At 45.8% G+C, this 12,995-nt stretch overlaps 1 protein-coding gene across 1 annotated transcript in view; it reads left to right on the forward strand.

Moving 5' to 3' along the window:
- The window catches only part of ABCA4 (ATP binding cassette subfamily A member 4), a 133,515-nt gene that overhangs the window by 60,746 nt on the left and 59,774 nt on the right, over nt 1-12,995 (forward strand). The window contains exons 14-18 of the mRNA XM_040627018.1: nt 1,115-1,320; nt 1,963-2,139; nt 4,088-4,310; nt 7,433-7,654; nt 9,535-9,739. Coding sequence (XP_040482952.1) covers nt 1,115-1,320; nt 1,963-2,139; nt 4,088-4,310; nt 7,433-7,654; nt 9,535-9,739 — 1,033 coding nt within the window. The remainder of the gene's footprint in view (nt 1-1,114; nt 1,321-1,962; nt 2,140-4,087; nt 4,311-7,432; nt 7,655-9,534; nt 9,740-12,995) is intronic.

Raw genomic sequence — 12,995 nt, forward strand, 5'->3', positions numbered from 1 at the left:
AATTCCTTCTCATCCTCATCCTACTCAGGAGTCCTTTCCTTCAGGCAGCCCTCCTGCACCCCTCCAGGTAAATTTAGCTACCGATGGGCTCCCAGACTACTCTGGGCTTGCTTTCATCAGAGCCCAGTCATTTTGCATTATGATTGCTGGTTTACTCCATACCTCTCCCTCATTAGGTCTAGAGTTTCTTTCAGGAAGAGATTTTATCATTCCTCCTTGTATCCCTGGAGCCAAGCAGGCTCTGGCACACTACAGGGCTTCAGTAAGTATTGGGTGAACAAATTAATCAAGACAAGGCCATCTGACCTCTTGTGAGTTACATTCTAAGAAAGAAATATCGACACAATAACCCTAGTGTATTATAAGAACAAGAGGTTAAGGAAAAACCAGATTCCAGTATAGTCTAATACTTTAAAAATCTACAGATTTATTGGACAACCCCCAATATTCAAATTAAAAGAAATTCTTAGTTTTGTTTTTCTGTAGGTAATGATTTTTTCTCTTCCAATGGAGAGAAAGAAGACCTATTAGGAAATTCCTCTCCCACCCCCATTACCTGTCAGAACTGTAACTGGAAATGATTTCTCTGACTAAATCATTCTGACTCTCTGTTATTTTCTTTCTTCCCCCTTACTCTTCCCTCAGCTGGCCATCATTGTGTGTTTGCAGAGAGGCAGGAAGGTTCACTGCTACGACTGCTCCTCTCCCTCTTTAAAACTCTTTTATCGGCTTGCTTTCTGATCTTCAAAGCAGTCTGTATCCTGTGTGACCCCACTCCCTTGCCTCCCCATGCTGAGGAGTGAGAGCTGGGAGTATTTTTTGTCATTTTGAAGGCTTGCATATTTGGACAGCCTTGGACAGCCGGGTAGTGCGGCCCTCACCAAATCTGCAGGGATGAGAGCAAGTCAGCATTTGTAAACCCCCTTTTCCCCCCAAATCTAGACACAGTGACAAATTGACACCAGACGCCACAGTTAAGCAAACAATAAGTTTATAGATCTTGCAATAGGCCCATCCCCTGGGGCAGCAGCCCTTATCCCCTGCCCTTCTTTTGCAGTTGAGTCTTTGCTGTTGGTGTTCTTCACATGTTCTCAACCTTTGTGATTATCTGCAGTGCTTGATCCTGGATAAGTTTGAAAGCTATGATGATGAAATTCAGCTAACTCAAAGAGCCCTGTCTCTGCTGGAGGAAAGCAGGTTCTGGGCTGGTGTCGTGTTCCCTGACATGTATCCCTGGACCAGTGCCCTACCACCCCACGTGAAGTATAAGATCCGGATGGACATCGATGTGGTGGAGAAGACCAATAAGATCAAAGACAGGTGATGTCTCAGGGAATCTGAAAGGCCCTGCGTATCCCCAGGAATGTATGTGGCAAGGAGCAGGGGCTCCTCTGGGCTCAGGTCCCCATCTTCTCGTAGGGACAGGAGGGTTACTTGGAAAGGCACAGAAACACTTGAGTATTAGAGAACTAAGCTCACTAACCAGTTGGCCCTGTTAATTGGTGGAACCAGGAGAGCTCGGTTGCCCTCTCGTCACTCCCTCAATTTAGCACTTGGCCCTGGCTGGCCTTTGGGCAGTTTGGAGATGGAAACCTCTAGGTATTGAATTATCTTCACATAGAGGTTCTGCAACTGAAGTTTCTCCAAAGGCACTGGGAAATTACATTTGGTACAGAGTGAGGGATTGAGATGGGACTCCGCCTAAAAATAGTAAAATTAAGAGGAGATAAGATATTTTGTAAAGCTCAATGTAGAGTCCTTGAATTAAAACAATTACAAGTCACTGTGGCTAATATTTGTAACTGAGATTTAAACTGTGAACTAGAAAATAGAATCAGTTTGGAACATTTTAGGGGTGAGGTTTCAAGGGAGTGAGTTTCGAGTCCCCTTGTGCCTGTGAACTTGCAGTAAACTGTCCATTCCCATTCACATCCATTGTCCCTCCCTCCGGTTTCTTTGTAGGTACTGGGATTCTGGTCCCAGAGCTGATCCCGTGGAAGATTTCCGATACATCTGGGGAGGATTTGCCTATCTACAGGACATGATTGAACAGGGGATCGCCAGGAGTCAGGCTCAGGTTGAGTTTCCAGTTGGAATCTATCTCCAGCAGATGCCTTACCCCTGCTTCGTGGATGACTCGTGAGTCAGAGGCTTCCAGTCTCCCCCCCAAGACACACTCATCAGGTTGCTGGGGTGGGATGGGAATACTCCCCTGGCTTTAGTCTCTTTGGAGAGAAACCCAGGGAGAGGGGCCAGCTTGAAGAGAAGGAGCTCTGAATGAGGAGCCGGCTTCTCCCAGACTCCAGGCAGAGCCAGATGGGCAAGTGAAGTGGCAGGGAGAAAGGAGTTGGTGGTGTGGGTGGAAAAGGGAAGGTGAAAATAAAAGCAAGGGAAGTGAGGTTGGGAAAGGGGACAAAGGCTTTTTAAGTTTCCACTACGTAGTATGTTTGGTATGTGGAAGAGTTCTGGTCAGAGTGTTTGCCCAATGATTGCCAAATCAGCAAATTAGGACTCTGCATTGCAAGTAGGTCTGGTTCCTAGGAGCCTCAGAATAATGCAGCTCCTTCCCTAATTAACATTCCCATGGTGCATACTTAATGAGAAGGTAGAGGAATGTGTTGGATGAGCTGGAACCCTCCCTTCCTGCCCACCCCCACCCTCAGGCCTGTACATCTGTTGGCTGATAGCAAGCTAAGCAAGTAGCCTATATTTTCTGAACATATACTTGGGGGGTGATAGAGAGAGGGACAGAGAGGAAGAGAGGACTAGGTGGACTCATTTACCATGGTGAATGGGGGCAGGAATACCCCCAGGACAGCAGCAAAGACCTACAACTGGCTTAGGTTTCAACTTCTAGAAAAAAACTGGGAAGTTCACCATAGCACACATTGTGTCAGTGGGGTTCAGGGAGGAGAGGAACACTCACAGCCTGAAGAAAGGAAAGGTCAAATTGCCACCTGACGAACAGTTAAGATAAAGCCCAGTATGGGCAAAGGAAACCCTCTATCAAAACTCTGGTCCAATTGGTTCTCCTTCCTCAGCTCTACAGAAGACTAAAGAGATAACGGTGGCTGTTTTGCAGTCAGTTTGGGTTTGGACAATAGGCGGAGATGGGACGCGGAGCCAGGAGCAAGAGCCCAGTTCCATATTTAGGATCAGAATGGGGGTGTCTGGAAGGGTAGTGGGGTACACAATAAGGAGGCAGTGGGGAGTCTAGCCATTTAGAGTGGGAGAGCCCTCTGGTGGCAGATCCTAGAAGTGCAGGCTTTGTGCATTTCTGGTTCTCTCCTCAGGGCCATCCTGAGAATCCTCCCACACTGGAATTGGCCCTTCCTGTGACAACCAACAATTTTCGCTACATAATAGTCCCAAGGGCTTTACTAGCACATCAAGCACAGGGAAAATATGTGTAAAGTTCACAATAAAATAATTCCAGAATATAAAATCTATCCTGCTTGCTAAATGAACATCCATGGAATTACTCTATTGGTACATGGCTGGTGGAGTTAGTCGCTATTGGATCACTGACTGATTTATTGATGGGTCAATTGCCTCTGCAAGTGCCACACTGAATAGTTATTTTGTGCCTCTTCCTGCCTAACTGCGGTTTTATCTCCTGGGATAGATAGTGCTAAGGTGGCTGACGCCCCTGGGGAGCCCAATTATTTCTTTCACCGCCAGCACCAGTTCCCTTTGTTTGTGGTTCACTTTCTTGGACTTCAGCGTCAGTTAGCATGTATCTATTCCAGTCACAACCACATCAAGTTTGCAGTTCTTTCCAGAGAGATCTTGCAAGAAGGTCTATATTGTGTAACATACAGAGTACAATTTTATTTTATACATACAACTTGTAGAGCATTCATCTGGACTAACCAAAAAGCTACCATCTTGCTCTAAGGAAAAAGTAATCCTTCGGGGCAAAGTGCAATGTATTTAAAGGATTCAAGCCCACTGAATGGCCAGTGGGGATTTTCTGCCTTTCCCTCCATGTGGGCTTTGTTCTCAACACATCCAGTCAACAAACATCTACTCCTCCTCTACCAGGTACAGGGTATTCTACTATTCTGCTTCTCTCCTCTTGCTTCAGTTTTATGATCATCCTGAACCGCTGTTTCCCTGTCTTCATGGTGCTGGCCTGGATCTACTCTGTCTCCATGACTGTGAAGAGCATCGTCTTGGAGAAGGAGTTGAGACTGAAGGAGACCTTGAAAAATCAGGGTGTCTCCAATGCAGTGATTTGGTGTACCTGGTTCCTGGACAGCTTCTCTATCATGTCAATGAGCATCTTCCTCCTGACCATATTCATCATGGTAAGCCAGATAGAGAAGGCCCAGAAAATCTTAAATAGTTTTGTACCTCTCACCTTTCCTCCTATTAATGAACATATGCCTGCATTAGTCATCTGGCCACCAAGGGTAGCCTGACATGTAGCTACCAAGCCATTTTAGCCAGCATGGCCACATGCAGCTGCCCAGTCATGTCAGCCAAGGTAGAAACACTCAGAGTGCCCCCCCCAACCAGGAGCCCCAGTATCATAATGTGTTCCCCGCTCCCACTTCCTGCCTGGGGAGCCACAGTCCACATAGATTATCTAGCCCCATTCCATGGACTATCTGGAGAAGCTGCTGTTAGGAGAGCCCAATGCAGCATGACTATATGTGCAAAGGGTTCTCTCTTTCTAGGCACAGAAGCAATGAGTACAAAGAGTGTTTTCCTGAGATTACTGTCTCAACCAGCAGCTGGGGTTGGAATGTGAAGAGCGTTTTCATTGTATTAGGAGAGCAGACCTAGACTGTTTATTAATTACCATCATGGTCACACCATTCATGGCTTGACCAAAGGAAATTCTGCTGCCTGAAAAGTCTCCAAAGCATTTTAAAGGATAGAACTTAAAGAGTCCATCCTTTCTCAGCAGTAGGAATTTTTATAGCTGCGGGCAGCATGCATAGGTCCATCGTCTGCAAGCCTGCAGCTCCCTCACAAGCTGGACTTGGAAATAAAACATTATTTCATAATATGTTCTTTCCCTCCATTTTTAGTTCCTCCATAGTAGATGATCTTTTGTATTTGTTAAACGATAAGTTCATAAGTTAGCATAGTTTTTTATATTTATTTGATGGGATTTGGTGTAAACTTCAGACTTTAGGCTTTGCAAGCTCCTGTTATGGTGTTATCAAGTTTGTTTTATTTTTCTACCATTGTCATATTAAGTGCCGCCCTACAGTAAGCAGTATGTGTGCTGAACCATAGACTCTGGCTAAGTGTGTCCCATCCCATGCTGGACCATACTGGTGCCAGGAAAGTTCTATCACATATCCTGTCCATCCAGCAGATGTTCAGTTAAACCAAATCCTACCCTTTCTCTTTGCAGTAAAATGTACTAATTCTGAAGGGTTTTGTTTTCAGCCTTAGTCAAAGCCTGTGCTAGAGCCCTATCAAAACCAATGCTGATATAGAGGTCATTCTGCTCAAGCAACCTAGCTTTAAATTTGTGGCTTTAAATTTGCAGGGTCCTTGAGCTCCACAAAGATGGGGGGAGAAGCTGCGCTCCTTGTCATCTAGTGGTTCCTTGTTCCTTCCCATCCTTCAGTCTGCCCCTTTTCCCATTTCCAAGATGTTTTGTGTCCTCCAAATTAAAGGAGTCAAAATGCAGAAGTGTCTGACTTATGCAAAGTACATAAACATGTATGATATCCTGCAATGTCTGTTAAGTGACTTTGAGATCTGCCTTCCTGAGAGTGGGCATTAAGACTTCAAAGCTTTTAGGACGTGAGGTAAAGAATGTTCACCAAGAGTTTCTTGCACAAAGGGGTTTCTCCTTGTGGGAACCAGAACATTGTTCCAGTGATGACGGAAACAGAGCTTTGCACACAAAATAGGATTCCTTAGAATGACGCTCCCATCTTTGCCTTGTCCTTCCTTCCCACCTCAACTATGCAGGAAAGAAGCTGGAAGCTGGGACAATGGGAAGGTTCCAGTTATTCAAGCTATTAGGAACAGAAAAGAAAAGTGGTCATTAGAGGAAGCCAAGGCCTGTGAAGCTGTTGGGTCAGCCCAGTGACTTTCTTTCATCTCTGCCTGAAGTCATTGAAAGACTATATGGGCCTAGAAGCTTGTGGGACTTTGTTTTGAGCTGGGATAAGAAATTGATTTCATTCTCCTGAGAATACCAACAACCATCTTAAAGTTCTTCCAGCCATAGCCACGTGTTCAGCCGTGGACTCGCCTTTCCTGGACTGTGTAATTAAGGAAAAGGAGTGAGCTTTCCAGGGTGATGTGGAGAGCTCTTTGATACACAAAGTCAGGAGCTCTGAGTCCTAATCTTGATTTTCATTTAGAGTTCCTCAGAGTTTGGTTCTAGCTACGTGCAGCCCTCTTCCAACCTCTTTTGCCATTTGTTTTATTCTGTTTTTCAATCTGTTCCATTGGTGCCTGGCAGGCACAAGAATATGAATGAGGGAGAAACAGTAGCAATGGAAGACAGGTGGCACATTTCTTCCTCTCAGCTCTCGCACACCCATGACAGATAATGCTCATTGTCCCTCTCTTCAAGAACTCAGCACTTCAGGTCACCACTAACAGTTGATTGGAACTCATTCAAGAGATGAACCTGTTTGTACATTTACGTTCCCAAGAAAAGAACAAGATGATCTATATGTATTTGGAGTTCTGTGCAGAGAGTAAAATTCCTCATAGGAAGTCTGTAGTAAAGGAGAACCAAGAAGGCCTAATAAATTTGAACATCTCAATGCATCCTATAATGGAAGTGGGCAGCAGCTCACTTAGTGCAAATTGTTAATTTGGTCCTCTTTTCTACATAGCCAAAGTGATTACCTCATTAGGCTAATGTCAAAGATGTGGAGTATTGCCCCAGGTTCTATGTATTTGTATGATAGTGATGAAAGGGGAAGATTAATCCACTTCCAAGTGATATGGATTAATTGCTGTTATTTTCACCAGTGTGAGTGGTAAATCTCAGAATGCAAGTATATATGATTGAGTCAGCAGGCCAGGCCCCAAACAAAATGTTACAGATTGTTGGGGGGTCTCTTACCTCCCTTTTTTGTCCCTCGTTTACTTAGTGTGTCTTGGAGCTGTTGATGTTCTAAGGTCTTCCTCCCCCGCTCTAGGCTTATTTCTCCCTTCCCACCAAGGATTTGCTTACTTAAATACATAATGATTACTTGTACTGATAGGCAGCCTAATGCGTTGCCCTTCCAGGGAGAACGGCACTCGGAGGATTAAAGGAATTCAACAGCATTGGGTCTCAACTATGGAAATTTGGCACCCATAAGAGGTGGTGGGAGAGATCTCTCTGGAGTAGAGGGCTTCTGAGGGCCCAGAATCACGGCACAGAGGCTGCCCCCCTGGGAGGGATGGTGCCCTGGACATGGGTGGAAAGTACTGACTCAGATGGCCTGTTTGGTTTCAGCATGGAAGGATCCTGCATTACAGCAATCCATTCATCCTCTTCCTGTTCCTGTCGGCTTTCTCCACGGCTACGATCATGCAGTGCTTCCTGCTCAGCACCTTCTTCTCCAGGGCCAGCCTGGCAGCAGCCTGCAGTGGCGTCATCTACTTCACCCTCTACCTGCCACACATTCTCTGTTTCGCCTGGCAGGACCGGATGACAGCTGACCTCAAGATGGCTGTGGTGAGGGACCTTGGGCTTGCCCCTAATACGCAAAACACTTTCGAGGAGGCCTCTGTAGTAGTCCTGGAAAACTGGCCTGCCCTTTGTGGGATCAACTTTGCCTTTTGGACTAAAGGGACGTAAGGTGTAAAGGCATAGGGACAAAAGTTGGGACAGTCTTCATCCTGAGCTACCCAACAGTCCCTCCTTAACAAACCTGCCTGAGGAGTCTGCCCTGGGAAGCAATCAAAAACCAGTTTAACTCACAGGTCCTTTGTGTGTCCACAAGAGGAGAATAGCCTGACCCATTTCACTCACTTTTCTTTTTGCAGCGTGTGAGAAGATTCAGAAGGGAGGGAACTTGCCCCCAACTGTTCTGCCCAGAAAGATGTTTCCATTCATTAAAAGCATTTGTTTCTCTCCATAAAAACTTGAATCCGGGTAGCTTACAAGGGTCTTTAGCATGCTCTACCACTGCATGCAGAAAGGAGTGCAGTAATGAGCCAGTTAAGAACCAAGCCCTCTTGCCAGGAGAGGACTCTAGAAATTGACTTGATTGCTTGAGAGACAGACCTCTTGGTTCACAATTCCCAAACTAACAGCACTGTCTTCTTCTCTAATCAGTTTCAAATGGGCCATTTCTACCCTCTCATTAACCAGGCTAACTGGCCTCCAGGTTCTCTAGGGTGCAGCTTCCCTTGTGCTCCAGAACTTCCCTCCAGTTCTCTATGCAGTGGAGTCAAGAAAGGACTACCACCGACTTCTTATTGGGGAAAGATCTAAGATATAAGTTGTTCTAATAATCCAAACTTATTTGGCTACAGAGCTGCCAGGGCATCTGTCTTTTATTTCTCATGTTAAACAAGAAATTAATTGCTGCTATTTATAACACCCAATTTTCTAAAAAGATCACAGTGGGCTAGTAGGAAAAAATCCTTATGACTCAGCCTATGGGCAGAGCTGGGCTATCTGATATACTGGGTAGACATCAGTGCTTTGAGGCCACAGCTAGCTTCATGGGTGTGTGGATCCACCAAGAAGCTATAGTTTGGGCAGTGTGTGGACTGGGGCTGAGCTGAGATTTGTTAAATGCTTTTTGTGAACATACAGCTGAGGAAATCTCTTCCTTCTATGGAGAGACGGTTTCAACCCCACCCTGGGTCCTACAGACCACAGAGAGGCCTCTGGGCGGAGGAAATGAGAATAGCCCATCGCTGCGTATGTGCTTGTGTGCTTTCTGCCATGCCGGCAACAACCTATGGGGACTTGGCTGAGGGTCCTCCTCTTCAACTTCCATTTGCACACCACCTGTTTAGTTGACTTGTTCTCTCTACAGAAAACCTAAGCAAATGATTGTCCTTAGTATGGAGAGGAGAAAAGATGACCTCAGTGGAATCTGAGGCTCTTCTGGCCTCACCGATAGGCCTTGGAGGTCATGGGACCATCCCTTGCCTGGCCTCCTAGACTGTCCCAGGACACTGATGACTTTGTGGACCCTTCTAATGGGATTCACACAAAACAGCTCAAGTTATCTTCTTTGTTTTATCAAGAACTGTGTGATCTCAAGAAGGAGGTAGGAAGAAAGGGGAAAAGGTAGGAAGATAAACCTGAGGACCTTTGGTCTTTTGGTATGGTGCGTTTTGTGGTGTTTGTCTTTCCCATTACGCAACTACACTCCATTGAACAGATGAGAGTTGGCTCGGTGAGTATTGTGTGAGGTCCCTGAGGCATTTCCAGAATTCCCTTTCTGTGGGAAGACTGCCTTATGCCCTCCCTGGGTTATCCTGGACACAAGCTGGACCACTCTTTAGGTCCTCGTCCCTACCTTGTGGGCAAGGGGGGCTGTTGGGTGGGGTGAGAGACCTCCACTCATCTTGGGTGCCCTCTTTGCCTCACTGCAGAGCCTGCTGTCTCCTGTGGCATTTGGGTTTGGCACTGAGTACCTGGCTCGCTTTGAGGAGCAAGGCCTGGGGCTGCAGTGGAGCAATATCGGGAATAGTCCCATGGAAGGGGATGAATTCAGTTTCCTGATGTCCATGAAGATGATGCTTCTCGATGCTGCTCTGTATGGCCTGCTTGCCTGGTACCTTGACCAGGTGTTTCCGGGTAAGGGTTAACTCCCACAGGGTAAAGGTACTGATATTGGGTTCTCTCCCCCACCGTTCATCTAGTTTAACTAACCTTTCTAAGCTCTTTCAGTTTGGGTCCTCAGAGCCAGCATTTGAAACTTATGTCAAAAATCCATCAGTGAATGCTGGTGGTTCTACTTTAGAAACAGGTCTGGAATCTGATCCCTTATCACCACCTCCACCACCACCTTCCCAGTCCAAGCCTCCTTCCATATCATTGCCTACCAGTCTGCTCTCCACACTGTAGTCAGCGATCCTTTCAGAATCTGGGTCAGATGATGTCTACCTTCTGTTCACATCTCTCCAGTGACTTTTCCTCTTGTTCAGAGTAAAATCCAGTGTCCCAGTCCTGGCCTATAAGATGCTTCATTATCAGCATCCAACTATCTGTCTTCCTCATTTCATGTCCTTCCCTTCTCCCTCATGTTCTCTGCTCCAGCCACATCTGCCTCCTTACTGGCTGTTCTTCAATACGCTCAGTACATTTCTTCCTCAGGACCTCTGTACCTGTTCTCACTGCCTGCAGCATGTTTCTGCACCCCACCCCCATATCTGCAGGCTTACTTCCTCACTTTCATTCAGGTCTAAGTTCAGATGTCACCTCGGCACTGGGATCTTTCCAGATTGAAAATATCTAAATATCTGCCCCTATATATATATCACATTCCTTCAGTGTTTCTGTCCCCTTTATCCAACTTTATTTTTGTGACATCACTATCTGACATGATGTATTTTTCCTTGTTTGTTTATTGACTCTCTACCTCTAGTAGAATATGGGCCCATGACAACAGGCCCACAGTCTATTTTGTTCAATGTTATAGGCTCAGTGCCAACAAATAGTGCCTGACTTTTGGTGGACATTGAATAAATACCTGATTAATCTGCAGCATGGAAAAGCAGCTCCTGAGTCAAAAGTGGGTGTTTGCACAGTTTCATATTTGCTTTGTTAAAATCAGCTTTTCCTTCAGATTAGTATTTCCTCGTAGCTAGAGAAGTCCCACTTCCATCTGAGTGGGCTCCAAGTCAACCAACAGCCACCTTGTGCTGTGGCCTGGAGCAGGCGGGGGAGAGAGGCTGGGCCCAGTCCCTGAAGGGAGAAACGCACATCATCTTGGGGCAGCCTTTGTTGGGAGAAATCCATGGGCAGCAACCCTGGAATAGGAGAAAGATTGCTAGGCTGAGCCAGGAGGCCTGGGTTTGGATCCTAGCCATGTGATTATATTGGTTTTCTAGGGCTGCCATAACAAAGCACCACAAACTGGGTAGCTTAAAACAACATTTTTTTGGTCTCACAGTTCTGGAGGCTAGAAGTCGATAATCAAGGTGTTGGCAGGGCCATGCTCCCTCTGAAATCTGCTGGTGAAGGAGCCTTCCCTGCCTCTTCCAGCTTCTGGTGGTTTTTCAACAATCTCTGTCTTCACACGGTGTTCTCCGTGTGTGTGTGTCTGTCTGTCTGTCTGTCCTCACATGGCCGTCTTCTTAAAAGGACACCAGTCATATTGGATTAGGCTCCCATGTAGTCCGATGTGACTTAATCTCAACTAAGCACATTAGCAATAACTATTTCCAAACAAGGCCAAGGGTTAGGACTCTGGTATCTTTTTTTCCTGATACCAAATGTGTCATTCCCCGCCCCCCTCCAATATCGGCTCTTTCTCTAATACAAATCAGGTGTCCAACAATCAGTTCAGTTCTACCCAGTTCAGTAACTACCCAGAATTAGCGCAGACCCCACAAACAGATTCAGTCCTGCAAGACTGCTCCCACTTCAGAGGCCAGCAGCAAATTCAGTGCCTGGGCTGCCTACACTTTTGTCCAACTGACTATAAATTCAGGAGTTCTCACAACCACCACCTCCCAGGTTCAGTTATTCACTAGAACCACTCACAGAACTCAGGGAAGCAGTCTACTTGCAATTACAATGTATGATAAAGACTACAGCTCAGCAGCAGCCAAATGGAAGAGATGCCTAAGGGGAGGGACAGGAGGGGCGGGCATGGAGCTTCCATACCCTCTCCAGGTGCACTACCCTCCCAGCACCTTGATGTGCTCAGCACCCTGGGAGCTCCCTGAATCTCCCTCCAGAGTTTTTAGAATTCGATCTCCAGCCGCCTTCTCCTCCCTCAAGATGGAGAGTGGGGCTGAAAGTGTGCATCCTTTTTGCCCAGGCCTGGTCTTTCTGGTGACCAGCCCCACCCTGAAGCTCTCTAGGGGCCCTCCCCTGAGTCACCTCATTAGCATAAACTCAGGTGTGGTTGAGAAAGGGGCTCTGCTCCTTGTGAACAAAAAAAGATGTTCCTATTGCTCAGGAAATTCCAGGGGTTTTACAAGCTCTGTGCTGGGAACTGGGGACAAGACCAAGTATTATTTTGTACTCTCCCATGGGCCTCAACATATCTTTTTGTGAGGGTGGGGCGGGCACAGTTCAACCCATAACGGTGATTTTGAGCAATACATTTGACCTTGCCCTGCCTCAGCTTTTCTATCTTACTGTACCGCTAGAAGGAGATATAATAAGTGAAAACTAGTTGGATTGAAAATGAAGTTTGTCCATGATTCAAGAGCTTTATTTTAGGCCAGCTAAAGCTTTAATTTGTCCAATAACTATTTACTGACCAACACCTATATGTTAGGCTCAGCACTAGTTTTGGGGAAAAAAAGGATGGAAGAGACAGACCCAAACCTGCCCTTGAAGGGCTGACAGTCTAGTGGCCATGGAACATGGGACAGTGTTAAATAAGCAAAGATAGTGTGTTCTCACAAAATTAAGATTTTATAGGGAGCAAAGTCCACTAAGAGAACTAGCTAAGAAATTTGGGAGTCTTTTCCTTGGAATCCAGTAGAATGGGGTGGTTAAGATCAGGGGTATTAGAACCAGATTACCCATATTGGAATTCCCACACCTTTGTTTAATTAGCTGTGATCTTGGGCAGATGATTCAAAGTCAGTGTGCCTCTGTTTCCTTATTCACAGGAATACCACTACCTATCTCTTAGGGTTGTTTGGAGAATTAAATTTTTAATGCCTGAAAAGTGCTTACAATAGAATACCTGACGTGGGAAGAGCATCCAAGAAATGTTACTGACGATCGTCATCATTGCTATTATCTGGTAATTGTGGAGAAAGGGCATGATTAAATTCTTTAATAACACGTTTTCTTGGAAAACTATTATCAACCAAGATTATCATTCTTAGCATTGCTGGTTCCACCCAAAAAAAAAAAGTGACTTTTA

Source organism: Ursus maritimus, unplaced genomic scaffold (assembly GCF_017311325.1).
Source record: "Ursus maritimus isolate PB19 unplaced genomic scaffold, ASM1731132v1 scaffold_12, whole genome shotgun sequence".
Classification (NCBI taxonomy): domain Eukaryota; kingdom Metazoa; phylum Chordata; class Mammalia; order Carnivora; family Ursidae; genus Ursus; species Ursus maritimus.